This window comes from Camelina sativa, chromosome 11 (assembly GCF_030686135.1).
Source record: "Camelina sativa cultivar CO46 ecotype springtype chromosome 11, ASM3068613v1".
Classification (NCBI taxonomy): domain Eukaryota; kingdom Viridiplantae; phylum Streptophyta; class Magnoliopsida; order Brassicales; family Brassicaceae; genus Camelina; species Camelina sativa.
The window spans coordinates 32,813,592-32,825,661 of NC_141890.1; the positions used below are offsets into that span (position 1 = coordinate 32,813,592).

The following is a 12,070-nucleotide window of genomic DNA, read 5'->3' on the forward strand; positions in this document are numbered from 1 at the left end:
TCGATACCCTCTGGTTGGCGTCGATCGATACCAAGGTTAACCTCCTCATCGGCAACAGTTTGCTGGTTGACAACAGCTTGTTCGTTGACAACTGGTTCAGCAATCACATTACCCTCTGCATCAAGCTTTTGGCCCTGCTCATTGCGCAAGTGGCCCTCTTGATCTCTCAAAGCACCATCCTCATCACGAACCAGAATGATTGTGTTAACCATCTTCAAGGATTTGGCTGCTTTTCTGTTCTCACGCTCAAGTTTTCCCAACTCTTGGTTTGAAAGATTCACAGTAGGATCAGTCTTGTTGCTCCTTGTATGAGGTCTAGGAGGAATGCACCTGAAACACCAAAGAGAAGAAAAACAAAAACGTGTAAGTAGAAAATAAAAAGAAAAATTTAGACGAAATTAAAAACTCAAATCTAATGGTAGATCAAAGAGTCCCCGACAATGGTGCCAAAATTTGATATGCTCAAATTAAACCCTAGAGCTACTCTCTCAAATTAAGAGATCACTGTAGTACTTAGGGGTCGAATTCCTCAGAGACTCAAGATCAAACACAATGGATTATAGAGTTTTATGATTACGCTAAATAAAATAATTTGAATTAAAATAAACAATGAAAAATATTAAATGAAAGTGTTGTGAAATCAGAAAATCAAAAAGTTAGGCCTAGGGAATTTCTCAGATAATTATGAAATATTAAATCAATAAATTGATTAAGGTTCAAGCAATTAAAATCAGATCTAGAACTCTAAACTTTTTTGTAAAATAAATCGGTTTTCACTGCAATTATTATCTAGATTTAAAACCAGAAAATCTAAATCTCTTTGTAAAGTTCTAAGTTAAAAATCAGCTTTAAGAACAATTATATTCAAATCTCTTTGTAAGAAATAATTTTGCTCATCAATGGTTTAATCAGGAAAACAATTATATTCTCATATCAATTTATTTCCCTATGATAACAATTCTAGGTGATCAATCAAGAATTATTGTGAAGAACAACCAAGGATGAAGATCATAAAAGATTAAGAACCCTAAAAATCACAGATCTAATAAATCATAAAAACCCTATGAAAAACCCTAAACCTAACAAGCAAATTACTCAGACATGTTTAATAAAGAACAAATCATGATTTTGAATAACATGCAATATATATTAAAAGTAAAAAGAAGGAGTTCAGGAATTCTTCTCTCGAAAGAGTTCAGATCTCTCTCCCAAAAAGCTCTCAATATCTCTCTCTCAAAAAGCTGCTTAGAAAATAACTTCAGGGTTTACAAAACCCAAAAACACTATAAATATGTCCTAAAACACGTCCAGGGGCTTATGTTACAAATATGGAAAACTTTGGCTGAATTTGTAAAACTTCCAAAACTTGGCTTCTCTCGCAGACAAAACAGGGTGTCGACCGACACCAAGGTGGTGTCGATCGACACCATCACTCTTCATCGATTCCAAGTTCTCTTCTTTGATGAATTGCTCCAAAATCTCTCTAATTGCTCCATTTTGCTCCTTTCATGCCAAATTCCTATAAAACCTGTAAAGACTCTCAAAGAACCTAAAAACACATCAAAAGACTCTAAAAGACTCCTTATACCATGGTTAAAACCACAAAAACCATGATATATCAGATAGATTCAAGAGGTACCGGTAACCATGGCTCCATAGGGCCAAGATCATAATGCCGGACCTTCTCAAAAGCCGGTAGTCATAGGTAGGGACCCTAACCAACTCTAAGGGCAGGAAACTCAAATACTCTTTGCAACAACAGAGCAAACATGGGCGAATATGTTCTAGTTGCAGTTCTTGGGGCCTTGTCGCGGCCAAGCAAAACGCTTGGTGAGGGGATCTATATCCAAAGAACAGAGAGATGATAGGGTTGACTTCAAGGAAGCGTGACAGAGACGAGCGACAAGGTTACAAAGGCTTTGGGAAGTCTCAGATCTGATTGAAGCTGAAGCATGGCCGAAGCCGCGGAGCAGAGACACGGTGAAACTTCGGTGCGTTCACCAAAGGACCAGACGGAAAGTAAGCTTAGATGGACTAGGGGAGCACGAGAACGATGGAACAGAGTTCCAGCAGCACCGATCGAACTCGACGCTGCTGAAAAAAGCAATTTCGAAAAATGTGCCAGAGAGCAAAGCGGCTAGGATGAACTGCACGATGGGATCAATAATTAATTTACTAGATAGAGTAACCAACCACAAAAAAATCGTCATACAACCTAAAAGATATTGTGTTATTCATTCAGCTTAATTTCAATTGTTACGAGCATATTTTTCTACTCTTATATTTCATAAAAGGGTGGTGAATGCTCTTGAGTTGAACAAATTTTTCATAAGAAAATAATAATAAAAGGTACCTTGGGTTCAAGAGGAGATGGGGAACTTTATTTGCGAATGCATCTCTTCTGAGGATGAGCCAATGCAAATATCTTGTCCCATCGGAAAGGATCATATTTCTTAATGCTCATTATTAGATGACAATCTTTAGTGCGATGTCTAATCCAGCATTAGGCTTCATTAAAAAGTGTTCTGCTAATGAACAAAAAAAACGAGCATTTAACCTATTGTTTCAACTTTCAACAAACAGTTATATAAATTTTATCTCATTTTCAAATTAAAGAAACTATAAAGGTACATATTGATAAAATCTAAACAAAAAACTATATCCATCTCTTAATCTCGTTTTATATAGAAATTGATTGTATATATGCATACAGTCCATAAACAAAATAAATTTGTTTTCATGTAATAATAAACAACACAATACCTTCGTCGTACGAACCAGATAGTATGAGGAAAATGTGAACAGGTTGACCAAATTCAATATCCAAAAGAGACATGACAAAAGAAAAGAATTATTGTGAATAGTTCAAATAATATTTGGAGATAATGAAGAGAATCTTTATTACGTGAAGAAAAGTCAAGATTTCCACTTCTTTATACGAGTACAAGAATACAACAAGATCATTGGGTTTCGAGTGGAGTAGAAAATGATAAGCAATGAACAGAACAATTAAATAATGAAAAAGTTCATCGTGTACGTGTACGGTGTATCGGTGTATGAGACTGAATGAGTGCAGGATACACAAAACAAAGCCCATATCATAAACTATTAACAAGGGCCACTGGTCCATAAAATAGAGTTGTTGATGTAGATGGTAATGGAACATAAGCAACCGAACACAATCCACTCGCAATGATGGTGGGGTGTCCCAAATCTTGTGTAAACAGTATATTTTAAATTAATTTATCACATCATAATTTACATACGATAACACCACGTACGTAAAATACTTATTTAGAATCAGTCGTTTTGCATGCTAGCACTTAGAATCTTAAATTGGATAAACTCTCTCCAAGAAATATCATCTCTTTAGCCCTTGGAATTTCATATAAACGAACTACTTAAGAAGATAGCCTATCTGAAAAATGTGATGATTGATAAATCTATTAAATATCCAAAGCAATCCAAAACCCTTCACAAAGTGTGACAAGTGTACTAATTTATAACTTACTATCAGAAAATGCATGAAAATAAGAGTAAAACAACTAACATATTAAGGGCCACTATAATCCACATAATTCACATTTAGCCTTTACAAGAGTCAGAAAAGAACCTAGGAAATTTAAAAGAAAGAAGTAAGATTTCTTTATTCTGAACACAAAAAGATGTAAAAAATAAAACTAAAATGTTAAAAAAAAGGAACCAAAAAAAAAAAAGATTTCTCAGAGAGAATGAGTGGCATTTGTGTGATTCAAAGAGAAATCAAAGGGTAGTTCTGACATTGATGAGCAACAAATAGGCTCCTCTTCAATGATACTTAGCATGTGGTGAACTGCTCCTGCAATGTCATCTACTGAACTTAGCTGGCAACTCTCTTCAACCTTTTACAATCCAATTAAAACAAATGATATAAAATTTACAATATTAACTAAAATAACATTATGTGAATTTGTAAAAAAAAAAAGGTTTAAATTGTTATTATTAACTCACGTGGCAATAATTGAACCTGTTTTCAAGAAATAGGTAAAAATAAGAAAAATGACTCCACCAAGTATGGTAATAAATGTTGGACCAAATCTAGTTAAGAGTTCATAGACATTCCTTTTATATGCTCTGTCCCTTGGACCGCACATAATCTACCCGTCTTGCTTTAAATGCCTAACATACATTCCCAAAAACACCCCTCAAATTCGGTTTAGTCCGGTTTAATTTGGTTTTGTGTATACTAAGATGATAAGAGCTTATATAACCCTAGTACTGATAGAGTAAAGTAGCAGAAATGGGCAATGCTAAACTTGCATTTGAAGTTTTGAACTAATCCAATTTAGTACGGTTATAAGTTGATTTATTACCTTAGCGCTGATGGAGTAAATAACGTAAGTGTCCATTGTTGTGACGCTAAGATGAAGAACCGAGAGTGAAAGCGATTGTAGAGCAGCCACCAGCCTCGAAAGCTGCGGTGGCCTAGGAGTGGCCATCGTAATCCACCGGAAACCTCTCCTCCTCGACAAGATTCTGATGTTAGCATGAGTTTCGATTAGAGTCACCTCGAGATCTTCCAAAGCGGTTTTCACCGAGCTTGTTGAGCCGTTCCTACTCTCTTGGCTCGGATCGTAAGAGTGAAGAAAGAACTGTGATATCGACAGCGGAGACTGTTGATGAGGATTCTCCGGTTCGCCGTTTGAGTCTTGACTTGTTGAAGTAGTAACCGACTGGTTTAGTTTAGCATTGTGAAGCTTTTGAGCTTCAAGAGATAGTAACTTGTGTTCGAGTTCTTTGATGAAATCTATGGCTCCACCTACTATTGAAGCTTGATCACCCTTTCAAGAAAATAAACCCACCAAAAGTAATAAACGCGTATAAGTGAACCCAAAACATTAAATTAAAAAAACTTTTGAAAGATTTAAACCTTTATAGTGAATCTTTCATATATAAAAGAAAAGATAAAATTTTAATAATTTTCTGAATTCTCAAAAAAAATTGAAACCCTAGCTAGTTTAAAATTCGTAAACTTTTCTTAATAAGAATTATGAAATTATCCATAAGAACTGAACCTTGTGAGCAAAAGGTTGAGGCATGAGAGATCGTAAGACAGAGAGATGTTGATTCATTTGTCTTCTCCTATTTCTCTCGACGGCAATGTGAGTCATTCGTTGATTCTCAGCTTCTTCTTCGTTTTTGCAAACCCTAGGCTTCCTCCTCCTCCGCTTCTTCCCTCGATTTGTGGCCGGTGGTTGTCGCGGTGGTGGTGGAGATTCTTGACGAGATATATCCTCCATGATTGTGTTCTTGGATATGATGACATCATTTCCCGGCAGTGGCTCGAGGTCAACGAGAGACTTGAATGGAGTTGGTGAAAGAGTTTCGGAGAGCAAAAAGTTTAAGAGACCATTTGATGATAAAGCTTCTAGAGTCATTGCTCTTGACGTCGTTTATTCCCTTATTGAATTACCAAGTATCATTGATTTATATAGCAACACTCCAAATCTCTAATTTCTAATTTTTGAAAAAACATATATATATATATTCAGTTTAAAAAAAAAAAAACTTGCGGGCGAAAACGACATTTTTCGGAAAAATAAAAGGCAATGATTAAATGAGAAAAAAAAATTGACAAATGTTGAAGCTATGGTGCTCTGAGTGTGTACATGTGAGACATTATTTGATTGTGATCGGTACTATCATGGAAGGGTTAATTATCAACTTTGCTGAATCACATACTTTTTCATTTATTTTGTAATAGTTTGACCATTGATAAAAACATGCATAATCACATAAATCATTTTTATGGTTCCACATATATTATCAGTTCGTAAATTTTAGTTAACTTATTACATGTATACATTTTCATAGATCAGAAAAGGATTTGAGAAGGAAGGAAGAGCAATGGAGTGCTGGTGGCACGTGAGATGGGTCAGATAGAGTCTAAGGTCTTGTTATTTTCTCGAAACTCTGGACCATTCTCTCTTTTTCACTTAATTTACCCTTTTTACTACCCTAAATAACCTCTAGCTATTCTTACAGTTTTTCAAGAAGCAACCCCTAAAGAATCTTATACATCATCATACATAATTCTTGGTAGTTGCAAAATTCAGAAATCTATACAGAAATGCTAACGCAATTGTTTGCATTTTCAAACTCTATATATGGGAGCTTCAAATCTTAGCAAATATGATATTTTGAGAATTACTGTTTGTATATCAAATTTGATATTTTTGAAGACAAATTAGAATGCAAATCTGTGGTACGTATTGTATTCGAAAAAAAAAAAAAAAAAAAGTAACACTCAAACTCAATCATAGAAATGGAGAGCAAATTCCAAATATTCGACTCAAGAAGGAAAAACAAATGGGACCAAAACCGGTTCGGTATTTAGCAATGTTGGACCGTGGGGACCGGACAATAACATACACAAAAAGAGACAAATTAGTGCTGGAAGAAAGCAAAAATTCACATTTCCTATTTATATATTCCTCTTGAATATATTTGTTGTGTGCTTAAATTCTGTACAATATCTATAAGATATATATTTTGTATATGTATGATATTGGGAAAAGTGATAAATTATTAATTGCAATTGTATGCTTATAATTAAAAAAGGACTGTCTCCATTTCATCAGTCAGTTTTGTTTGCACATTAGAAGGACCAGAGAAGAACCTATGAAGAAGGTAAAAAACACAACCCGTGATTACACAAAAAAAAAATTCTCTATTCATTTTCATTTATTTGATTTAGTTTTAAACTATCTGTACTTTTCTGTGTTTTTTTCTGATACAAATTGTCAGATCTCTCAAAAACAAAAAACGTTAACTTTCACGAATTAGACAATAGCTCCGGACACAAGATCTATCAAATGTTTTTGGTAGCAGAAACAAAACACCCCATGCAAAATTCTACAATTGATCAAACATACAAAACCAAGTTAACAACTAAATAATTAGACCACAACTACTAAAAATTGTTTATTCGTTTAACACTCAACAATGACCGTTAACGTTGCTCTAGTATCCATTAAATAACGAGAATATTAACTTTCACGAATTTGACAATAGCAAACGAAAAACCAACAATATTGTTTTATAGCATACGAAAATATAGCAAGAGTGTGTTTCTTTTAAGAATCATATTAGTGGCTTGGATTCTTTGGTTAGTAGTATATAGTGTGTGTGTTTTTATTTCATTTTTATTAAACTTATTATTCTCAATAAATATACTTATTTTGGTTAGAATTATATAACTAAAATTAGAATTGTATATTGAAATGTATATCTGCATATAATTAACTAAATAATAAATTTTAATGCATTTTGATTGATTTGGTTCGGTTGCAAAAGCTAACTACATAAGTATATTACACACTTAACAATTATCAATCAGTCTCAATTTATTAGTTAACGAAACGATGCAAACCGCAATCTGAAAATTTCTTTGACAAGAAACAAAGACCGTTTGCTTACCAAGTTCCAACGTCTCTATCTATTCTCAAGAATTTATCTTGAAGATTCCTGTGAATGTTTTTCCAAACCTAGAAAACGTGTCTACTCTAATCTGATTCGTTGCATCAACAAACAAACACGTGTTCATGTCTCTTAACATTTCTGATGAATGTATCATCTCTAACGTAACATGCAATAGATCTTTGTACTTATGTATAGAGAGATTAAGAGTAAACAAAGTGTATCAAATTTACGAAGTCCGAGAAAGAGAGAGACAATAACAACAAAGAACGAAGAGCAGAAACTGTTGTTTTGTCAGATTTGTCCACGTCGAGAGGGTAGGCTCAGTCTTATCTTTAGTCCTCTGCCAAAAAGAAAATTTCTTACTGTTTTCTGTTAAAAACAAAAAGGAACCCAAATAGTTAAAAGTCGTATAGAGAAGGTTCAAAGTTCAAAGATTAGCTTTTTAACTGTGTTCAGAAGCAGCACATGAGTAACATGGCTTCATTTTGGGACCAGTTGTTCCAAAAGTGGCGTCTTTGGTCATTTTCCTGAAGTTGCTTTGTGTCCTCTGAACCAACCTCTAATCAAATAACTAAATTAAACACATAGAATTTACATTTAGCCTTACAAGTTATCAAATTTAGATATAGTTAAGAGCTCTTAAACATATAACTGATCTCAAGTCACTAGTGTTGTTAAACAAGGTTTGGTTTATATTCTCTTATCTAATCGGGTATATTGATCGATAACATACTATTTTTTCCGATGACCCTTGAGGCTCATGGATGAATCAATATTTTTCTTCTATAAGATACACTTTCTAAAGTCTTTAAGGATACATTAATGCATTGGATTCAATAGCTGCTTTGATTTTAAAATGTGTCTTCCTTGCTGCCTGGTAAGATACCGTCGTCCGTAAACCGGACAACACTGCTCGTCTAGCCGATGACGGAATCTTCATTCCTTTATTGTAACAAGACAATAGCAGCTTCGAAGCACATACGAGCTGCCCATCTTTACATAGATTATGCACAACAGAAGTGTAAGTAAACTCATCTCTAACTTCCATCGACGCAAACAACCTCATCGCACGATCTACATGACCCGCTTTACACAACCCATCAATCATACAGTTACAAGTGACCACACTAGGCAGCGTCCCCATCTCTCCCATACATGCCATATGCTTCTCAGCTCCTCCTGTATGACCTATGTTTAACAAACCATTGACTATAATCGTATGCGTGTAATCATCAAGTTTCAATCCTTTAACCTCAATCTCTTCCAATAGATCCTCCACCGCATCTAAATTCCCATCTTTAAAATACAGATTCAACAACGTGTTGTATGAAACAATGTCTTGACTCCGTGTACCGCTTCTCACAAGCTCTTGCATACACTCGTAAGCCTCCTCTGCTCTTCCTGTTTTAATCAAAGCACTAACAACCGCACAGTTCGCATACCCGTCAAAGGTATACCCTTCTTTCTTCATTTTCATAAACAGCTGAAGCCCTTTCTCAATCCTCCTAGTCTTAAAATACATTTTAAGCATTGTTGTGTACGTTACCGCATTAGGAGTGTAACCCGATTTCTTGAGCTCTCTCAACATCCAATTCAAGGAACCAACCCTTCTCGCTTTACAAAGACCATTGATGAGAATGTTATAAGTCATAAGCTCAGGTTTAACCCGAGTCCTCAGATGCTTAAAGAGCTCAATCGCGTTACCCGTATGACCACTTTTACAAAGCGCATCAAGAAGAATGTTATAAGTATCAACACCAGGAACCAACCCAGCTAACTCTATATCCTCGTTAAGAATCCGAAACGCTTCACCATGTTTCCCTAATTTGAAGTAACAAGACATCAAAGTGTTGTAACTCCAGATATCAGGAGACAAACCTGAGTGAAGCATTTCGTCGAACAGTTGGAGTACACGATTTAGCATCAACTGTTTAGCAGCTCCGGAGATCAATGAATTGTAAGTAGCAACGTCAGGTTCGATCCCAGCTTCTCTCATACGACGAGTTACAGCGTAAGCTTCATCGATCCCGACGAAACGAGAGTACCCTTTGATTAAAGTGTTGTAAGTGATAACATTGGGGAGAACACCTAATCTGATCCCGTCTACGAGTAAGGATTCAGCTTTCTCCAAGTTTCGGAATTTACAGAGAGAATCAAGGCATATGTTCATTAACTTGGTTGAGATTCTTGGGAAATTCATTAACCCACGAACCATTCTTCGAGAGATGAACTAATAAATCGAATCCACCACATTGTAAAGAAACTTGAATTTGGAAACAGAGCTTGACGAACAAGAAAAAAGGCAAAAAAAAAAAAAATGAATCTTTGGTCTTTTCAATAAACGTCGTCGTCTAATACTAAAAAAAATACTCGCAAGTAAACGGCGCCGTATATACGAAACAGAAATAATATTTGAATAAAATATAAGAGTGTCTTTAGATGTCATCATTACTAACATAGTACTAACAAGTAACAACATACAATAAATTTAGGTTATAGTTGACAAAAATTGTTTGACATGAACTATTCAATTTTTCTAAACTCATTTGGATAATGTATCTTAAAACCTATATTTTGACCCCCAAAAAAAAAAAACCTATCTAATTAAGAAATACAAAAAACAACAACAAAATAATGAACTAGTTAATTTTTTTTTAAAAAACGACAAAAACTGTTAATCTTTTTTTAACTTCCTGATTCCGGTACAAGTGATTGACCAGAAACTTCACCAAACCGGCCTCCTTTGTTTCTCATAAGCTCACCAAACGAAATACAACTCTCTGTTTGATTATTGTTATATCTTCTCGTAACCTTAATCTTTACATGATCCGGTAACCTCAATGTAATCTTCTTCCTCCGGTTTATTCCTAACAATTGAATGACCAGTCGTTTTCGATCTCGAGAACTTATCCGGTAACGTCTCGATCTTTCCTTCGTTGTTACTACTACTACTTTGTCTCGACAACATAACCTCGTTTGGAAGAGATGGCGTTTGATCGCGGTTTTCATGTCCGTTTTCTTGTATGACTTCGATGATCAACTCTTTGATGTTTTCGGGTGCGTTCGGATCTAAATTCCGGCGACAAAAAGGACATGTTTTGTTAGATTCAAGCCATCGATCAATGCATTCTTGATGGAAAACATGGTAACAAGTTGACAAGAGCCGGAGGAGGATGTGTTCTTCTTCGAATTCAAGAAGACAAATCGCGCATTCGAGACCGCATTTGTCTTCCCTAAGATCTTTGACGGATGAGAATGGAAACGTAGGGAAGGATTGGATGACGTGTGGCTCTAGACCAGGGTTAGCCGGTGGTGGACCAGGATTATTGTCTTGTTGTGCTTGAGTTTGATTTTCGGACAATCCGTTGCGGTAATGGTGATTCCAAGCTTCGGTGAGAGTGTGGAAGAAACATTTGCAAAAATAGAGAGCGAAGAAACCTATAAAAAAGACGACGAGGAGGATCACGGTTAGGATTATGACTAGAGGCGGTTTGTTGTAATGTGGCGGTGGATATTGAGAAGTAGTGTTTCGATTGATCGGTTGTGCAATCGGCATTGAAGAAAAGTGTGTCGGAGATGGTTTATCTCCGACAAAATGTTTTATTTGGTTTTGTGATATATATTTTCTGTTTAATTTAATAAGTTTTCTTAAGTGTGTTAAAATTGTGTGTATGGTGACAATGTGAGAGAGTGTATGTGCTTAGAATTTGTTTACTTAATTTAGAAATGAGTTTTGTAAGTCGTGTGTGTGATTGATTTAAGTTGCATTGAACGAGTCTTTAGTGACATTGTTTTGACGATTAAACCGCATAAGCTACATACACTCTGAAAAGTTGTAACAAGGGTCGATTAAATTTAAGTTATTATTTTTAATAGCATGCTGAAAAAAAAAAAAGCTTTTAAACGGTAACGCACTACTTGAATACAATTTTAACTTACACTAAACGCAAACAACAGTTTGAGAATGAATTATATACGAGTAAGACGGTAGATGAGTGCAACTATTCGAGCTGGCTTAGTGGTGCAGCTAAGATATGGTCATATGGGAGAGTGAGCTTAGCTTAACTCTATCCACAGTGCGACGAATAGTGTGCGCCTTGTATAAGCATAGTCTCTGCACCTTTAAAAACTATGTAATACTCTCTCCCGCTATCCGATCATCATAAACAGCTTTCCCACCTAATTAAGGTATTCTAAAATACCTTTCTCCATAAATAAATAAATAAACAAAAAACAATATAAAATGAGGTATTCTAAAATACCTCTCTTCTTTTGATCTGAATGCTTTTGATTTTCACAAGTAGACATATATATATATATATATATATATATATATATATATATATAGATATATATTTCTATGAAAAACGAGGAAGGTATTGTTTTGAAAAATTTGTGACTGATGAGAATGTGAGTGTATATGTTATGATCCGTTTACTTAATTTGGAATGAGTTGTGATAGTTGTGTCATGTGTGATTTGCGTAAGTTATATTTTACAGAATGATGTATTTTAGCCAGACGTTAAACGACAAAAGATAACGTCTTATATGTTTTACGTGGATTCACAAATCCTGTAACTACTCGTGGGATAGTGGTGCAAGGTTGTGT

At 35.0% G+C, this 12,070-nt stretch overlaps 2 protein-coding genes and 1 pseudogene across 3 annotated transcripts; all 3 read right to left on the bottom strand.

Moving 5' to 3' along the window:
* Positions 1–3,531: 3,531 nt before the first annotated feature.
* On the bottom strand, positions 3,532–5,670 carry LOC104724710 (transcription factor bHLH71-like). Its single transcript, XM_010443256.3, has 3 exons — positions 5,055–5,670; positions 4,353–4,820; positions 3,532–3,881 (listed from the first exon to the last, which is right to left on the bottom strand). The coding sequence occupies exons 1-3, from the start codon at positions 5,415–5,417 to the stop codon at positions 3,723–3,725; spliced, it is 990 nt and encodes a 329-aa protein (XP_010441558.1). The 5' UTR covers positions 5,418–5,670; the 3' UTR covers positions 3,532–3,722.
* A 2,462-nt stretch (positions 5,671–8,132) lies between these two features.
* LOC104728517 (pentatricopeptide repeat-containing protein At5g46680 pseudogene) lies at positions 8,133–9,782 on the bottom strand (annotated as a pseudogene). Its single transcript, XR_015571091.1, has one exon. The product of XR_015571091.1 is annotated as a pentatricopeptide repeat-containing protein At5g46680 pseudogene (transcript).
* Positions 9,783–9,878: 96 nt separating this feature from the next.
* On the bottom strand, positions 9,879–11,131 carry LOC104724711 (RING-H2 finger protein ATL30). The gene is given in 2 exon segments (XM_010443258.3): positions 9,879–10,306; positions 10,308–11,131. Coding segments are annotated over 2 exon segments (870 nt in total). The 5' UTR covers positions 11,018–11,131; the 3' UTR covers positions 9,879–10,146.
* Positions 11,132–12,070: the final 939 nt, after the last annotated feature.